Source organism: Scomber japonicus, chromosome 3 (assembly GCF_027409825.1).
Source record: "Scomber japonicus isolate fScoJap1 chromosome 3, fScoJap1.pri, whole genome shotgun sequence".
Classification (NCBI taxonomy): Eukaryota; Metazoa; Chordata; class Actinopteri; order Scombriformes; family Scombridae; genus Scomber; species Scomber japonicus.
In genome coordinates, this window is record NC_070580.1 from 28,943,549 (window position 1) to 28,956,815 (window position 13,267).

The 13,267-nt window shown below is 39.3% G+C and overlaps 1 protein-coding gene across 1 annotated transcript in view; it reads left to right on the plus strand.

Moving 5' to 3' along the window:
* The window catches only part of ephb2b (eph receptor B2b), a 124,191-nt gene that overhangs the window by 51,307 nt on the left and 59,617 nt on the right, over positions 1-13,267 (plus strand). The window contains exon 3 of the mRNA XM_053315213.1: positions 6,010-6,694. Within this exon, the coding sequence (XP_053171188.1) occupies positions 6,010-6,694 (685 nt within the window). The remainder of the gene's footprint in view (positions 1-6,009; positions 6,695-13,267) is intronic.

Below are 13,267 nucleotides of genomic sequence, written 5' to 3' on the forward strand. Positions count from 1 at the left end.
CATATTCCTGTATTGGACTCACTGGAGTTTAAAGTGACCACAAATGTTCTGTGATTCACAATTAAAGTCTGTGAAATTATATTTTAGGAATTATGCAAAGAAATATGCAAACATAATCCACATGTAATTTTGTGGACTGGGGGGTAAAAGATGGAATTGTTTTCCTGGTTGCACATGTTGTGCATTAGTAGTGGACAGTGGTAATTGAACTTGACTGCAGCAGACAGTTCTACTTAAGTCTGCGTGTGTGTGTATGTGTGTGTGAGTGTGTGAGTCTCTCCTCTCTATGAAGCTGGGTCTCCTGCAGGATTTGGCTCCCATGGCCTCTCTTGTAGTAATTGAATGCAGAGAGTGGGTGTCATTTGTCCTCTGTCCCTCTAGGGAAGGCACTCTTGTTCTGACAGATTTCCCACAACTGCAAATAGGGCGACTTCGCCCCGAGAGTTTTCCACCGAGGTTCTCTACCAGCTTTTGTGTGAATAATTTATTTACTTGTGTCAGTGATAGAGCGCCGATATGTAACGGGACACCAGATTGTGAAGCCAGTCCAGGTTAATTCAAACACCGTAATGACAGCATGTGATAAATACACAGTTCATGTTATGTCAAAACAATGAAATCTTTAAATCACTGAGTGCTCTGACAGTACATTCACTCTGCCGCTTGACTGATTTGTCACCTTAACCTGACCAGTTGTGGGCCGTAGAAGAGGTTGTCTTGTGCAGCTGTAGAGTTTTAACTGTTAGACATGTCTTAACTAATGTCTTAACAATGTCAAAACTAAATAATGGAGAAGCAGCGTTCACTTTTTATGCTCCACATATCTGGAACAAACTCCCAGAAAAAAAACTCCCAGGTCTGCTTCAACTTTCAGTTCATTTTAAATCACAGCTGAAACATTTTCTGTTTGCAATTTTAGCGTTAATATCTTACACACCGGCAGATCAAAAGGACTGCACTGTAACTTTTTATTCACCTTTTTGTATCTGTTTTACTTTATTTTAGCTTAATTTCATTTTCAATTTAACACTTTTAATCATATTTAAATGTCATTTTATTTTGCCATGTGTTGCTTTTATATTATGTCTTATGTAAAGCACTTTGAAATGCCTTGTTGTTTAAATGTGCTATACAAATAAATTTGCCTTGCCTTGCCCTAAAGTAACCTATTTTTGAACAATAAAAAGTTAATAATATAACCTAATAATTTTAATATATTAAAAATGTAATACAATATCACATAAAATACTCCAGAGCTCACAGTCGACCATAATAACGGGTACAGTAATGGATCTAGTTCTTTGTTTTATGATTGACTATCGGTGTAGTCTTCCAAGTAAGACTTCTGCAGTCAGTCAAACTGCAACAACCATCAGTCTCTCTTCCACTTGCCTGACAAATCTATTCATCAAAAGTTTGACTGCTTGTTGAAGACCACTGTCCATAGAGAGTGTAGTTGTGGTAATCTGTCAGCAGCCAACATACTTGTTGACCATCAGCGCGTTGGCTTCGTTTTCCCATTTTGTGCAGATGTGCAAGAAATTGAGAATTTTGACAACTTGATTGTGTTGCTTGCAGTATGAATTCATTGTAAAAGCATAATAGTCCCGACAGAGCAATATAACGGATGACGTATCAACAGCCGTGTGTCTGTTTGTGGATTCTTGGCATCTGTCGCTTGACTGACTGCCCTTGAAAGTAGATATGCTCCGAAACGCAACCATCTCCTCTATGGTTTTTCATGAGGATTTTGTTTGTGTTTTGGATTGTTTTCATTTCGGATTAACAGTTGGTGGCGGTGGTTGATTTTATCTTTTGAGTCAATGTAGCTGTTGATAATCCCTTTGAGGTCACAACTGTGTTTAACGTCTACACAAATAACTGACTTATGTCCTTGGGCATGTTTCTGAACCTGTCTGTGCTCACTCATTGTAAACCAATTAAGATCAAAATGACACTTAAATGCTTTTGATGGAAATATGAAATCGGAAAAGCATACAGTAATTAGTTGCTATGAAAAGTTGCTACAAAAACATCTACAAAGGTGTGAGACTCTAGACTTTTTTTTTTTTTATCCTTTCAACTGAAGCAAAAAGCTGTCTTTGTTGAACTGTCTTAGCTGTAGTAGTAAACTTGAGTCTATATTTCAGAGTAGACGGTGCGTTCTGCTTGGCTTTACAGATAAAGCTGAGACCCGTACTGCCACAGAGACATATGGACTTTTCTCTCACTCTCCTCGAGTGGCAGAGGAGGTATTGATTCTGAACCTAATTCTCAGAGCGTCACTGAACTGTGGCACCTCATATAACTCTGAAGGAAGAGAGGAGCAGCTGACATATAGTAACCACCACAATCTATATTCACCTCAGACAGATTTTCTGCGCAGGGCGTTTGTCTCGCAGTATTGCAGCTCTAGCATGATATAAATTATAGTCTTCATTCAACTCAAGGTTGGTGTGAAAAAGACATTTATTAGCAAAATAGAGCGTGATCTGACAACAGCTTGAATCAGACAGAAAATCAGTGTAATTGGCTGAGAGATAAGGGTGCAGAAATTTGCTATGAGAGTTCACATAACAGCTTAATCTACATGTAAGTGTGGGAGTAAATATCTAAGCCACAAATGTAAGACTTCTTAATGTTTTGCTAATATAACAGGAGTACTGAAGGACTATTGATAATGGTTTGTATACTTCAGCCATTAAATACCACATGCAAGTGATTTCCTAGTGTTGTTTTTTTTGTCCGCTTGAAGTAACGAATGGGCAACACTCCGCAGGTTAAACCAAGCACTGAAAATGATTTGCCAACACTGATTGACCCAGGATTATTAAACTCAGGACCCCAACAAGAGCAATTAAAACATAAAATGTGTTTTTGTTTGGAGCCAGTCGCCCATTCTGTTTCACACCATTGCTTTTTCATGTGTGCGGCATTTCTCAGAGGAAGGAAGCACATCCAGTTTCCCTTTGGTTGTTGTTTACCTAAAAGTAATTTTATGTATTTTAACAAATGCAAATTGGGCTCATGATAATATTTGTTATGGCTTTAGTTAGTAAGAAAATGTCTTCATCACTTTGATTTTAAGCATATGTTTATTTAATGTTGCAGTTATGCACTTTTCAACTCAGCTCTGTGTTTCAGAAACATTTTGCCAAATGTAACAGGATCGCGGTAGAATAAGCTAGAGTTTTTGTTTCCATCATCATCTGAGGGCACCTCATCCCTTCTAACTAATCCATCTTGACATCCACCACCAGCGTTACCTCCACCTTCACTGCTTAAAACACATGACCACCCTTTTACACCACTCTCAGTAAAGAGCCAGGGGAAAAAAGCTGTGAAAATGAAGACGTTTCTTCTAATTTCACACTCTGCGCTTGATCGTTAGGCTCTTATTATGCCCCATTTGCTTCCCTCCACTGGCCGTGATGAAAGCGGGGCAAAGAGGCCATGACAGGACAAAAAGGGGCCCTCCATCAAAACACATTTTGTTTGGGGTCTTTTTTAGCTTGGCTCAACCCTTCCCCCACATCACTGCCAACACTTTCCCCTGCAGTTTCCCGTGTCTGCATCCCTCATTAGCAGCAACCCCCACCTGTCTCCACATTCATTTTATTAAACTGCGATTGTCCAATGCTCTGTGCTCGGTAGAAGCGGACCGCCTGCTCTTGTTTAATTGGCCCACAGCCTCCCCACTGCTCCTCAACAAGTGGGAAGGTCAATGGCTGCTCATGACCTGGGATGATGATGTCTGCCAGTACGGGCCAAAAGACAGATTTATCCTTTAACCACACCAAGAATATGCAGCATGCAGTCACAACCGCTTAATTTGAATGATTTTGAAGCTACTGTATAGATAAATTAAAACTGAGCACATTGGTTCACCCTGGTGTGATGCAACAGTAGATTTCCACTTGCATCAACATGTTCTCTGGTATTCTCTATGATCCAATTTGATATCCACACTGCTTAACTTGACTTGATTTAACATAAAAAGAAATTATAGTGTTTTCAAAAGTCCACTTCAGATAGAATTATGAGAACATGCTTTTCAAACTAAACCTATCCAGTAATTGTCACTGAAAAAAACTCAGCTTTTATGACATGAACAGTTATGTATGCAATTTAATTTGCAATTAAATTAAAATACTTAATAGTTGAACTTTCATTAAAGTTTTTTTGTTAAGCTGCATTCTTTTCTCTCTCATTATTAGTATTTTTTTTGGCTCCACATCAGTCTGTTCTGTTTAGGTTGGCGCTTTCAATGGTTTGGGTCAAGCCAAGCATCACACTCACAGTGATTAATTAGGACATGGGAATTAAGAGCTAAAGCTGTTCTAATTAGACAGAGAGTGTTTGATAGAATGCCGGTTTGTAACAAGAGGGGTGACTTTCTTCTCCCAACCCGTCAAAATCTGTCAAAATCCTCACCAAGTGGGCACTAATTTGAGAAATTATATCAGCTGTGAAGTGAAGAGTGAAGGAGGGGGGAGTTAGAGCCGTCAAAGGGGTCGAGGCTGCAGCTGATGCAAAGCTGCTCGTCGGGATTGAGAACAGCCTTTTTCCTTTGGCTGAGAAGCCGAGGTCAAGGTCATGACCCGCGTGGTGGTTAGAGCGCACAGTGTTTAAAGCTGAGGGCCTTGATCCATGGCCAAGGGGCAGGAAAACCGTGGAGGTTGCATCTGGAGTCTGTACAGTCAGTGAGTTCAATTTGGTATGCAATATGTGGACTTTGAAGCTGAACAGCATACCCAGAAAACCTGCAGCGAAATTTGTCTCTAGATTTTTCTTTATATGATTACCTGTGTAATGTGATTATGTCATTTTAGTGTGACTTTGATTGTGGAAAATTCATGTCATGTTTCCACGGTACTACTCTGTAGTGAAAGGAGATTTCACTACAATGTCAATAACCCGTTACAGTATGTGCTATGAATGTGTCCTGTTAAGACACAATAAAAAAACAGACACACTATCACATAAACCAGAGTCTGCCTGCTCTGTTTAAGTGACTAAACGTCACATATCCAGTTTCTCTTAAAGCATTACAGTATGTGAATTGTTTCCTCAATGAGACGACATGAAAGCGGAGGCTAAATATCTGAACTCGCCTGTATGAATCAGTTTTTATTTTTTAACATAAAACATTTGTTTTAAAAAATGAATACTCACACTCAAATAAGCATTGTATATAAACAAATAGTTGTATCATCTTACAGTTTTTTAGATAGAAAAAAAGGCAAGCTTATTGACACTGTAATCCAAGAGGGGTATTTAGTGACAACTTTATAATGCCAGCCTCATTCTTTTGGCTTTACCTGTCAAAGAAAGCCATGCTACAAAGTACCAGGTAACAGATGAGTTCATACCCTGCCCCAAAAATGTCCAAACACTGGAAACCATTCAGTCATCACAGAGCAGCTATTCTCTTAGATTTAAAAAATCCACCTCTTGAAGTCATAAACACATAAACACCAAACAGTGAAACCCATAACTGTGATAGTTTTGCATTTTTGTTTTTGCTGTAACTGTTTATTTATTTGATTATATTAATTTGTGTACGGATTAGAAAAACTAACTTTGGTAGCATACCAGTATTACCTCAGGGAATAGGAGGAAATACTGGAAAGGCTGGTTCTCATTTGTTCCTTTAGTCTATTGCATCCATGTGAACTTGGTTATTAGAGATATTATGTTTCTTCGCACCATCTAATCAATTTAATCAAAATATTGCCATAAGCTGATTACTCCCAGTAATCAAAGTATTATAAAGTGTGCATGAAAACATACTTGTTCTAGCTACAAAGTAGGCATCAGCAGGGGCTTTATGATAGTGTATAATAAGAAACATCTAGACCATTTACTGCTTTACAGCTGAATTGCACTTAATTGAATGAATCAGGTTAACTATGTGCCTCAATTACCATTTTTTCTTCTCCACAAAACTCCTTATTAAAGTATTCACATGGAAAAATATTGACTCTTTTTTTATGTTTCTCCTTACAGTGGGAGGAGGTGAGCGGTTATGATGAAAACATGAATACCATCCGGACTTACCAGGTCTGCAATGTTTTCGACAACAATCAGAACAACTGGGTACGGACAAAGTACATCCGGCGTCGCGGTGCGCAGAGGATCCATGTTGAGATGAAGTTCTCAGTGAGGGACTGCAGCAGTATCCCCAATGTGCCAGGCTCCTGTAAAGAGACATTTAACCTCTATTACTACGAGTCAGATTCTGACACAGCCACCAGAACCTCACCGGCTTGGATGGAGAACCCCTGGATCAAGGTCGACACCATTGCAGCTGACGAGAGCTTCTCCCAGGTGGACCTAGGGGGCAGAGTAATGAAGATCAACACTGAGGTTCGGAGCTTTGGGCCTGTTTCACGAAACGGCTTTTACCTAGCCTTCCAGGACTATGGTGGCTGCATGTCGCTCATCGCCGTTCGTGTCTTCTACCGGAAGTGTGCTCGTATCATCACGAACGGGGCGTTGTTCCAGGAGACACTCTCAGGGGCAGAGAGCACCTCACTGGTGGCTGCGAGGGGTGTTTGCATCCCTAATGCAGAGGAGGTAGACGTACCCATTAAGCTGTACTGTAATGGGGATGGAGAATGGATGGTACCCATTGGACGCTGCATGTGCAAGGCAGGGAACGAGGCTGTGGAAAATGGGACTGTATGTCGAGGTATGTTTTGCTATTATGTTTACTATTCAGTCTGTTCTTCTCTTCTAAGGATACTATTTATACTGTGCCTGTCTGGTAGCACACTATATATTTTAAGCAGTTCCACAAATCTATTCAATTCCACTGAATAAGATAATGGTGAGTAGATTGTATTAAAAAGCATGATTGAAGGCACAGTATATGCATTCTGTGCATTGATTATTCAACTGAAGCCATCACCATATTTCCATAAAAATGATCATCACCCTTTTCGGTTTATTTTCCAACAGGAACACATGAATTTGGCAATTCACATGTTAATTCTGGCTAGGGTTTGATCTCAAAATACACTGCCTTTTGATGTTGTGACTGCACAACATATTCGGTTCAGTTCTTCTGAGCTGCCATAAAAGGATGGGTGCTGCTCATCACAGGTGTTTGGCTGCAAATCACAGCAGCTTATCAGAGAACAAATTTGTATTACGTTTCTTCCCCTGGACCTTGATTATAACCCCTTTATCCAGATGCAAAGTGCATCAAATGCACTTATTGTTAGTGGGGTTTAGGTAGGCTCTTCCTTCCATACTTGAATGCTTTTTTTCAGATTTATATGGATATATAAACATTCAGCCTCTGCCTGCAGAGCAGCACCTCTTTGTGTATTTTTAATGGAAGTTGTGCTTAATAGAAATTCAAAGAATATAAGAACAGCAATTTTCTGTATCTGTAAAATTTCAGCTCTAATCTTTTGTTGGTGGAATGCCTCTTTCCATCCATGAGGACAAAGAGGATATTTTTCAAAATTGCCTGCATTTTCCTATCAATTGGAATCCCTCACAGGCGAATCGATTTGGCTTTTCAAAACATCAATGTACCCAACATTTACCTGCGCCATGCCCTATCCGCACTGTGGCAGGTGGTATTTGGTCAACGTGCTCAGGGATCTTGATCACTCGAAACAGCACGACAGCATGTAGCCTACAGACTGGAGCCGTGCTGATCCGGCCCAGCACAACAAACCACCCACCTGCGTTTTAGATCGGTGTGTTGCTGCCTCTCTTATGCGCGCCTGTAATTACAACACATCCCCCTGTGTCTGTGTGCTGGGAGGGGAAATGTGATGGGTGCTGCTTCACAAACACTGCCAGGCCTCTTCAGTGACTACTAATGAGGACAGCCACCAGCTCCTTAAGGAATACAGGCCAATAAGAGCCACGTGAAGATAGCTACTCCACTGTAGCAAGCTACTCCAAATCCACATCACCCTGCATAATTACATAAATCTGCTTGTTTTTTGACCCACATGTAATTCACTGCATGCGGTGGATTGGAACATCTCAGGGGTGTCCTCAGTCATGGTGTTTTTTTGTACTAAACGGGATTATACAATTAAATGCTGTCCACTCAACAGGGAAAGCATGTTGATCCATTTCATATCCTCTCAACGCTGGGCATGGGACTCAATGTCGTACACTGAAAAATATGTAGCATTCCACCCTCTATTCCTGGTCACCCTCCTGTGTATTTATTTTACCTGCTATGCACAGGCTTTGTTACCCAAGCTCCACTGACTGCATGCTTTCTTCCTCTTATGCATTAGTCATACTATTATATTCAAGTCATACTGATATATTCAAGCACTGCAGGGCCCATAGAAATACTGTACTGACACTAACCGAAACAGATTCCTCCACGCAGACAAATTTCGACCATTCTCTCTGTCACTCTGTCTTCCCTGATCACATGGCGCAGTGACTGAATATTAAAGCTTTATGAGAAGGATGCATTATCCGAGAGTGCAGCTGTGGCATGCAGCAAAATGCTACGCAGAGAGATGGATTTTTATGGCTCCATACAATAGTTATGAGCCTCAGCACAAACAATGGGGAAATGTGTATTTTACCATGAAAGAAAATAAAACCATTAGAATTAAAAAGGTTATTATTCTGTGGTTCCTTCATTGTTCAGAAGCTCCTTTTTTTATGGAAGGCTGCCACCAGCATTCTAGTCATCCTCCTAAACACTGAAAGCTGATATCGGTGCTTGAAACTGTGGTCGGTTACCGTCTTTCAACTGCCAGAACTTGGATAATGAATTGATCTATGAAAGATGCGCCTTTGCCTGCTGATATTATGGGGTAATGAATTGATTTGTGAGAGGTGCCCTCACAGGGTTTGTAAGATATCCTCTTTCATAGCTGGATTATGGAGCCACAGAGACAGCATGAAGCAGCAAAGATGAAAGAAACTATTTGTACTATAATATTAATAACCCAACCAATGCTTTGTTCCAACATCTCCGCAACTAAACGTGTAATTACACATGTAACAATTAAATCCTTGGCAGGATTCCTGGCAAATAATTATGCTGTCATGAAATCTGTCAAAATATTGATAGTAGATGGGGTGCTCACATCAAATTGCTGAGGCCTTTTTTTCTCTGTGATTGTCTTACAAGTGAGATTAAGTTTCCTCTCAAAGAAGTGTTCAGAGTGAAGGAACCACACCAGGGCCTTTCAGGAGAGAACGGCCCTGAAAAGGGAGATCTTATTTCCCCTCAGAGCCTTGAGGAGATGGCGCACCACACAGACACATGAGGTCCTGTTTGCCCTTGTTGTTCACTCCAGAATGAAAAGCATTCTCTTCAGTGGGGCACAATGAGAGCCATGTTCATGGGTGGAATAGCAAACTCACTTAACAATGCCCATGTGTGTTTTTTCACTGTAATCTGATCATCTAACCCCCATGCTATTGTGAGTTCAGGGGTCTCGACTGTGGGAGTATGGCTCGTGTTATGGGGGCAGTGAAGATTCAGCGGGAGACAATCTGTCTCAGTGACGCTAACGTTTCTTGGTTATGTTTTTATTAATGAGTGTGTTAGAGGAGAAATGAAAATAATTGTAAAACAAGCATTGTCGGTTGTGTGGCCCTGTGGCCTAGATTTATAGAGAGGAGTCAAAGCTTAACATCACATAGCGTGACAGTGGAGAAATAGTACAACTTTGTTTATTTGCTTATTTGTTAGGATCCCTATTAGATGTGCCCTAAAGCACAGCTAGTCTTTCAAGGGTCCACATTTAAAAACATATATTCGACATTACAGTCAACACAAATGGCAAACACAACATGGATGACTAGAACTTTTACTGATGACTCTTTTAGACGTAGTAGTCTCTTAGAGTTAGCAGCAAAAACTAAAAATCTGCATATGCGTGACATCCTACCAATATGTTCCCAAGTGTTTCCTTTGTTTCCTTTCTATGATGATTTAGTCAGTAGAAGTGGGAAAGAAATTCTAAGTTTCCATTGCTCTATATACTACTGTGCATTAAGGTACATTTGTGTTTGCCTAGGTTAGCGAAAACTGGCCCACTGTTGTCTGTTTTATAGCATATGTATGAAATTGTGCTGTACTGATATGATGGAGTTTTGGATTGTAAAATTGTCCATGTTGAGAGAAGTGCAGCTATCGGCTTGCCAATTTAGACAGAAGTGCATGCTATCAATAATAAACTGGAGAGAAAGGCCTTGTTCTGTACTAGCTGGAGAGTTTGCTTGAGTCTTTTTTGTGGCATTCACCCATATCAGCAGGCAGTAATCAAGCTGCTAAATACAATGATACAAGTTAAGTTAATTCAGGGGTAAGGCATTTTCTTCATCACCTACAATTGATAATAGTATCCCTGTGTTTTGGCCAGGATAATTTGTTGTCAAGGGTGATGCCCTTGTGATGATGCTGGATGGGTTTTATTCAGTTTGAAATACATAGTTAATTTTGCGTTTGAGGTAAATTGTTGGTAAAATAAAGTGGGCCTAGAAAGTTCCCCTGAGGAACCTCACATACCAAAGACACACTATCTGAGTAACTTCCATTAAAGAAGAAACTCTGTAATCTATTTAGCAGATAGCTTTCCATCCAGGCAGCTGCAGATTGTCCACATTCATAACACTCAAACTTTTCAAGCTCTTGGTCAATAACATCATATGCTGCCATAAAATTGAGTAGGACTGCACCACATATCATTTGTTGTCCAGATCTCTGTACCAGTCATCTGTCATTAGCTTTAGAGCTGTGCATGGAGTGTCCCTTTCAGTAAACATGCTGGAGGTTTGTTATTAGATTATTTACTGAGAGGTATTCTTGTAATTCTGCCTCCTCAAAGGGCTTATTTAGTGCTCGTAACAAGTTTATGGGATGACTATTAGACTGTTGTTTTCCTGTATTTGGGCAGCAGAATTACTTTTGCTTGTTTCCAAGCTTGTGGAAAGATCGATTGTTTCAGTTTGGTATTCTGTTTTTGACGAATGTCCTGTATAGTCTATAGCCATTCAAATCAGTTTGCCATCTTTATTATCAATTCCCGGCTGTTTGCCATAAAACTTTATTAATTTTTAACCACTGTTTCCAGCTCACTCTAATGGCCAATGTATCCCTTATGTTGTTTTTATTTATTTTTTTAAATCAATAAGCCATTGTTTGGCCCATGAGATAATGATCTCCATAAATTATATACCTTGGTCCTGAAGTAATCATTGAAGTAATTTAGTTTCCTTCAGTTTTGTGATTAAGGTGCCCCCACACTCAATAAATATCGGTTGTGGATGTATTTCTTCCCATTACATTATTTAGTATATCTCTTTCCCATTTTATTCTTTGTCCTGCTTAACTGAGTAACTGTAGAGCATTAGTTTGTTTCTTTTTCTTTTGATAAAGTTTTGTGACATAGCTTCTCAGTTTACAGTATTTTTGTCTGTCAGCTAAGCAAACACTTTTTTTGGTGTTGTTTTCTTTTCCACGTTCCTCTGAGACATAGAGCTGTTTAATTCCTTGTCAAACAATTGTCCTTTAAAAGTCCTTGCAGTCAGTTTCCTTACAGCTGCATACTTGTATTTTCTTATTGAGAAATAGTCCTTGTGCTCCATCTGATTCATTTTCATTCTATATATTTGATCTACTCAAATGTTGGACTTCCTCCAAGAAGGCTTCCTGAGATGACCTCCTATATGACCTTTTGTACACCAATTTTTGGCTTTGGGCACTCTACTTTTTCTTCCAATTGCTCTTACATTATGATCACTTCAAACTATTGAAACTGGTACAGTCTGTAAATCATCCTTACTCAAGTAAATATGATCAATACAAGATGATGTATTGACATCCTTGTTGTTCGTGCTTAATCTAGTTTGAGAATTATGTAATGGCCATTCAATATTTAAGTCTCCTGTTGAAACAACTTCCGAATTCAATTCACATACTGTATCCAGTATCTCACATATAGCTTCGGAATAATTATGCTTTGACCTTGGTGACCTATAGCAGCAGCCCACTAAAATAGATTTAATGTGAAGTAAGTTAAGTTGAAGCTATAATACCTCAGTACTCTCACACATAATATCCTCACTAACTTTCACAGGAATATGATTTTGAACATAAAAATGCCATACCAGCCCTTGGGCTCTGTCCTTTCTATATAGTTTATACCCCCGTATGCATAAAGCTTTATCATCAAGTATCTTATCCCAGGGGGTTTTAGGTATTGCAAAGATGTTAACTTTGTTTGAAAACAATACATCAATAATATCATACACTTTGTTCCTTATAGTACAAATATTGAGCAATCTTTTAGTTTTTCTTTACAAGTAAAGCAGGAATGGATATGAGACATGAAATATATTCCCCACCCTAATTTTACCTTTATATAATGTGTTAGTGTGTATTATTTATGTCCAATTCTTTTGCCTTAATGCTGTTTGTGGAAGATAAGCTTGTTATTACCGTAGAAAAGAAATGTCCCCTCTTTCTCTTGCAGCTTTCCCCTTAGGAGGCAGCTCCATTCTCCTCTGCCAAACTGACTCAGGATAGTAATCATTTATGAGGATGAGAAAATGTTTGATCCTTTCAGCGTTTTTGCATTGCCCAAAAGTCTGTCTCTGTCCTTAAGATTTAGGAACTTCACCATTAGAGGTTGAGATTAAGGTCTACAAAGATTGCCAACTGCTGCTTTAGAAACTTTTCCAGCCTGTTGAACTTGTTCTAACCCAGTGTTGTGGGGATCCATATCCAGTTAGTCCCTGAAATATGTCAGCACCTTCTCCATTACAATCATTGATTCTGACAACTGTTTCATTAGGGAGTAAAGAAAAGTGAGAGACATTTGAACATTTCATACAAGCATAAATTAGGAAGTGTTATTTCACCTAAGCATATTTTAAATGTAAAGTTCCATAACTAAATGTTATACTTGCACAGGTTCAGTATAATTTCCAGCACATAATTTAAAATGCTTAATAGACAGCAAAAAAATAAAATAAAACCCCACAAAAAATCCCACACACACACACATCCCTGTCTACACTTGGTTTACACGGATGCACATGCAAAAACACTTACACAGTCATTGGCTATTCTAAGTATAATGGACATAACAGATTTGATTGAACATGCACGACAGGCTCCACAGCAAGTCAGTAAGACAAATGAATGATAAGCATTTTTAGGTCACGGTGTGGAGGATTTAGAAAAACAGTAGCGCCTCATTTAATGTCAGTTTCTTGCCAGTCTCAGGTCTGCATCAGTGGTGGGTAGTAGCTGCTT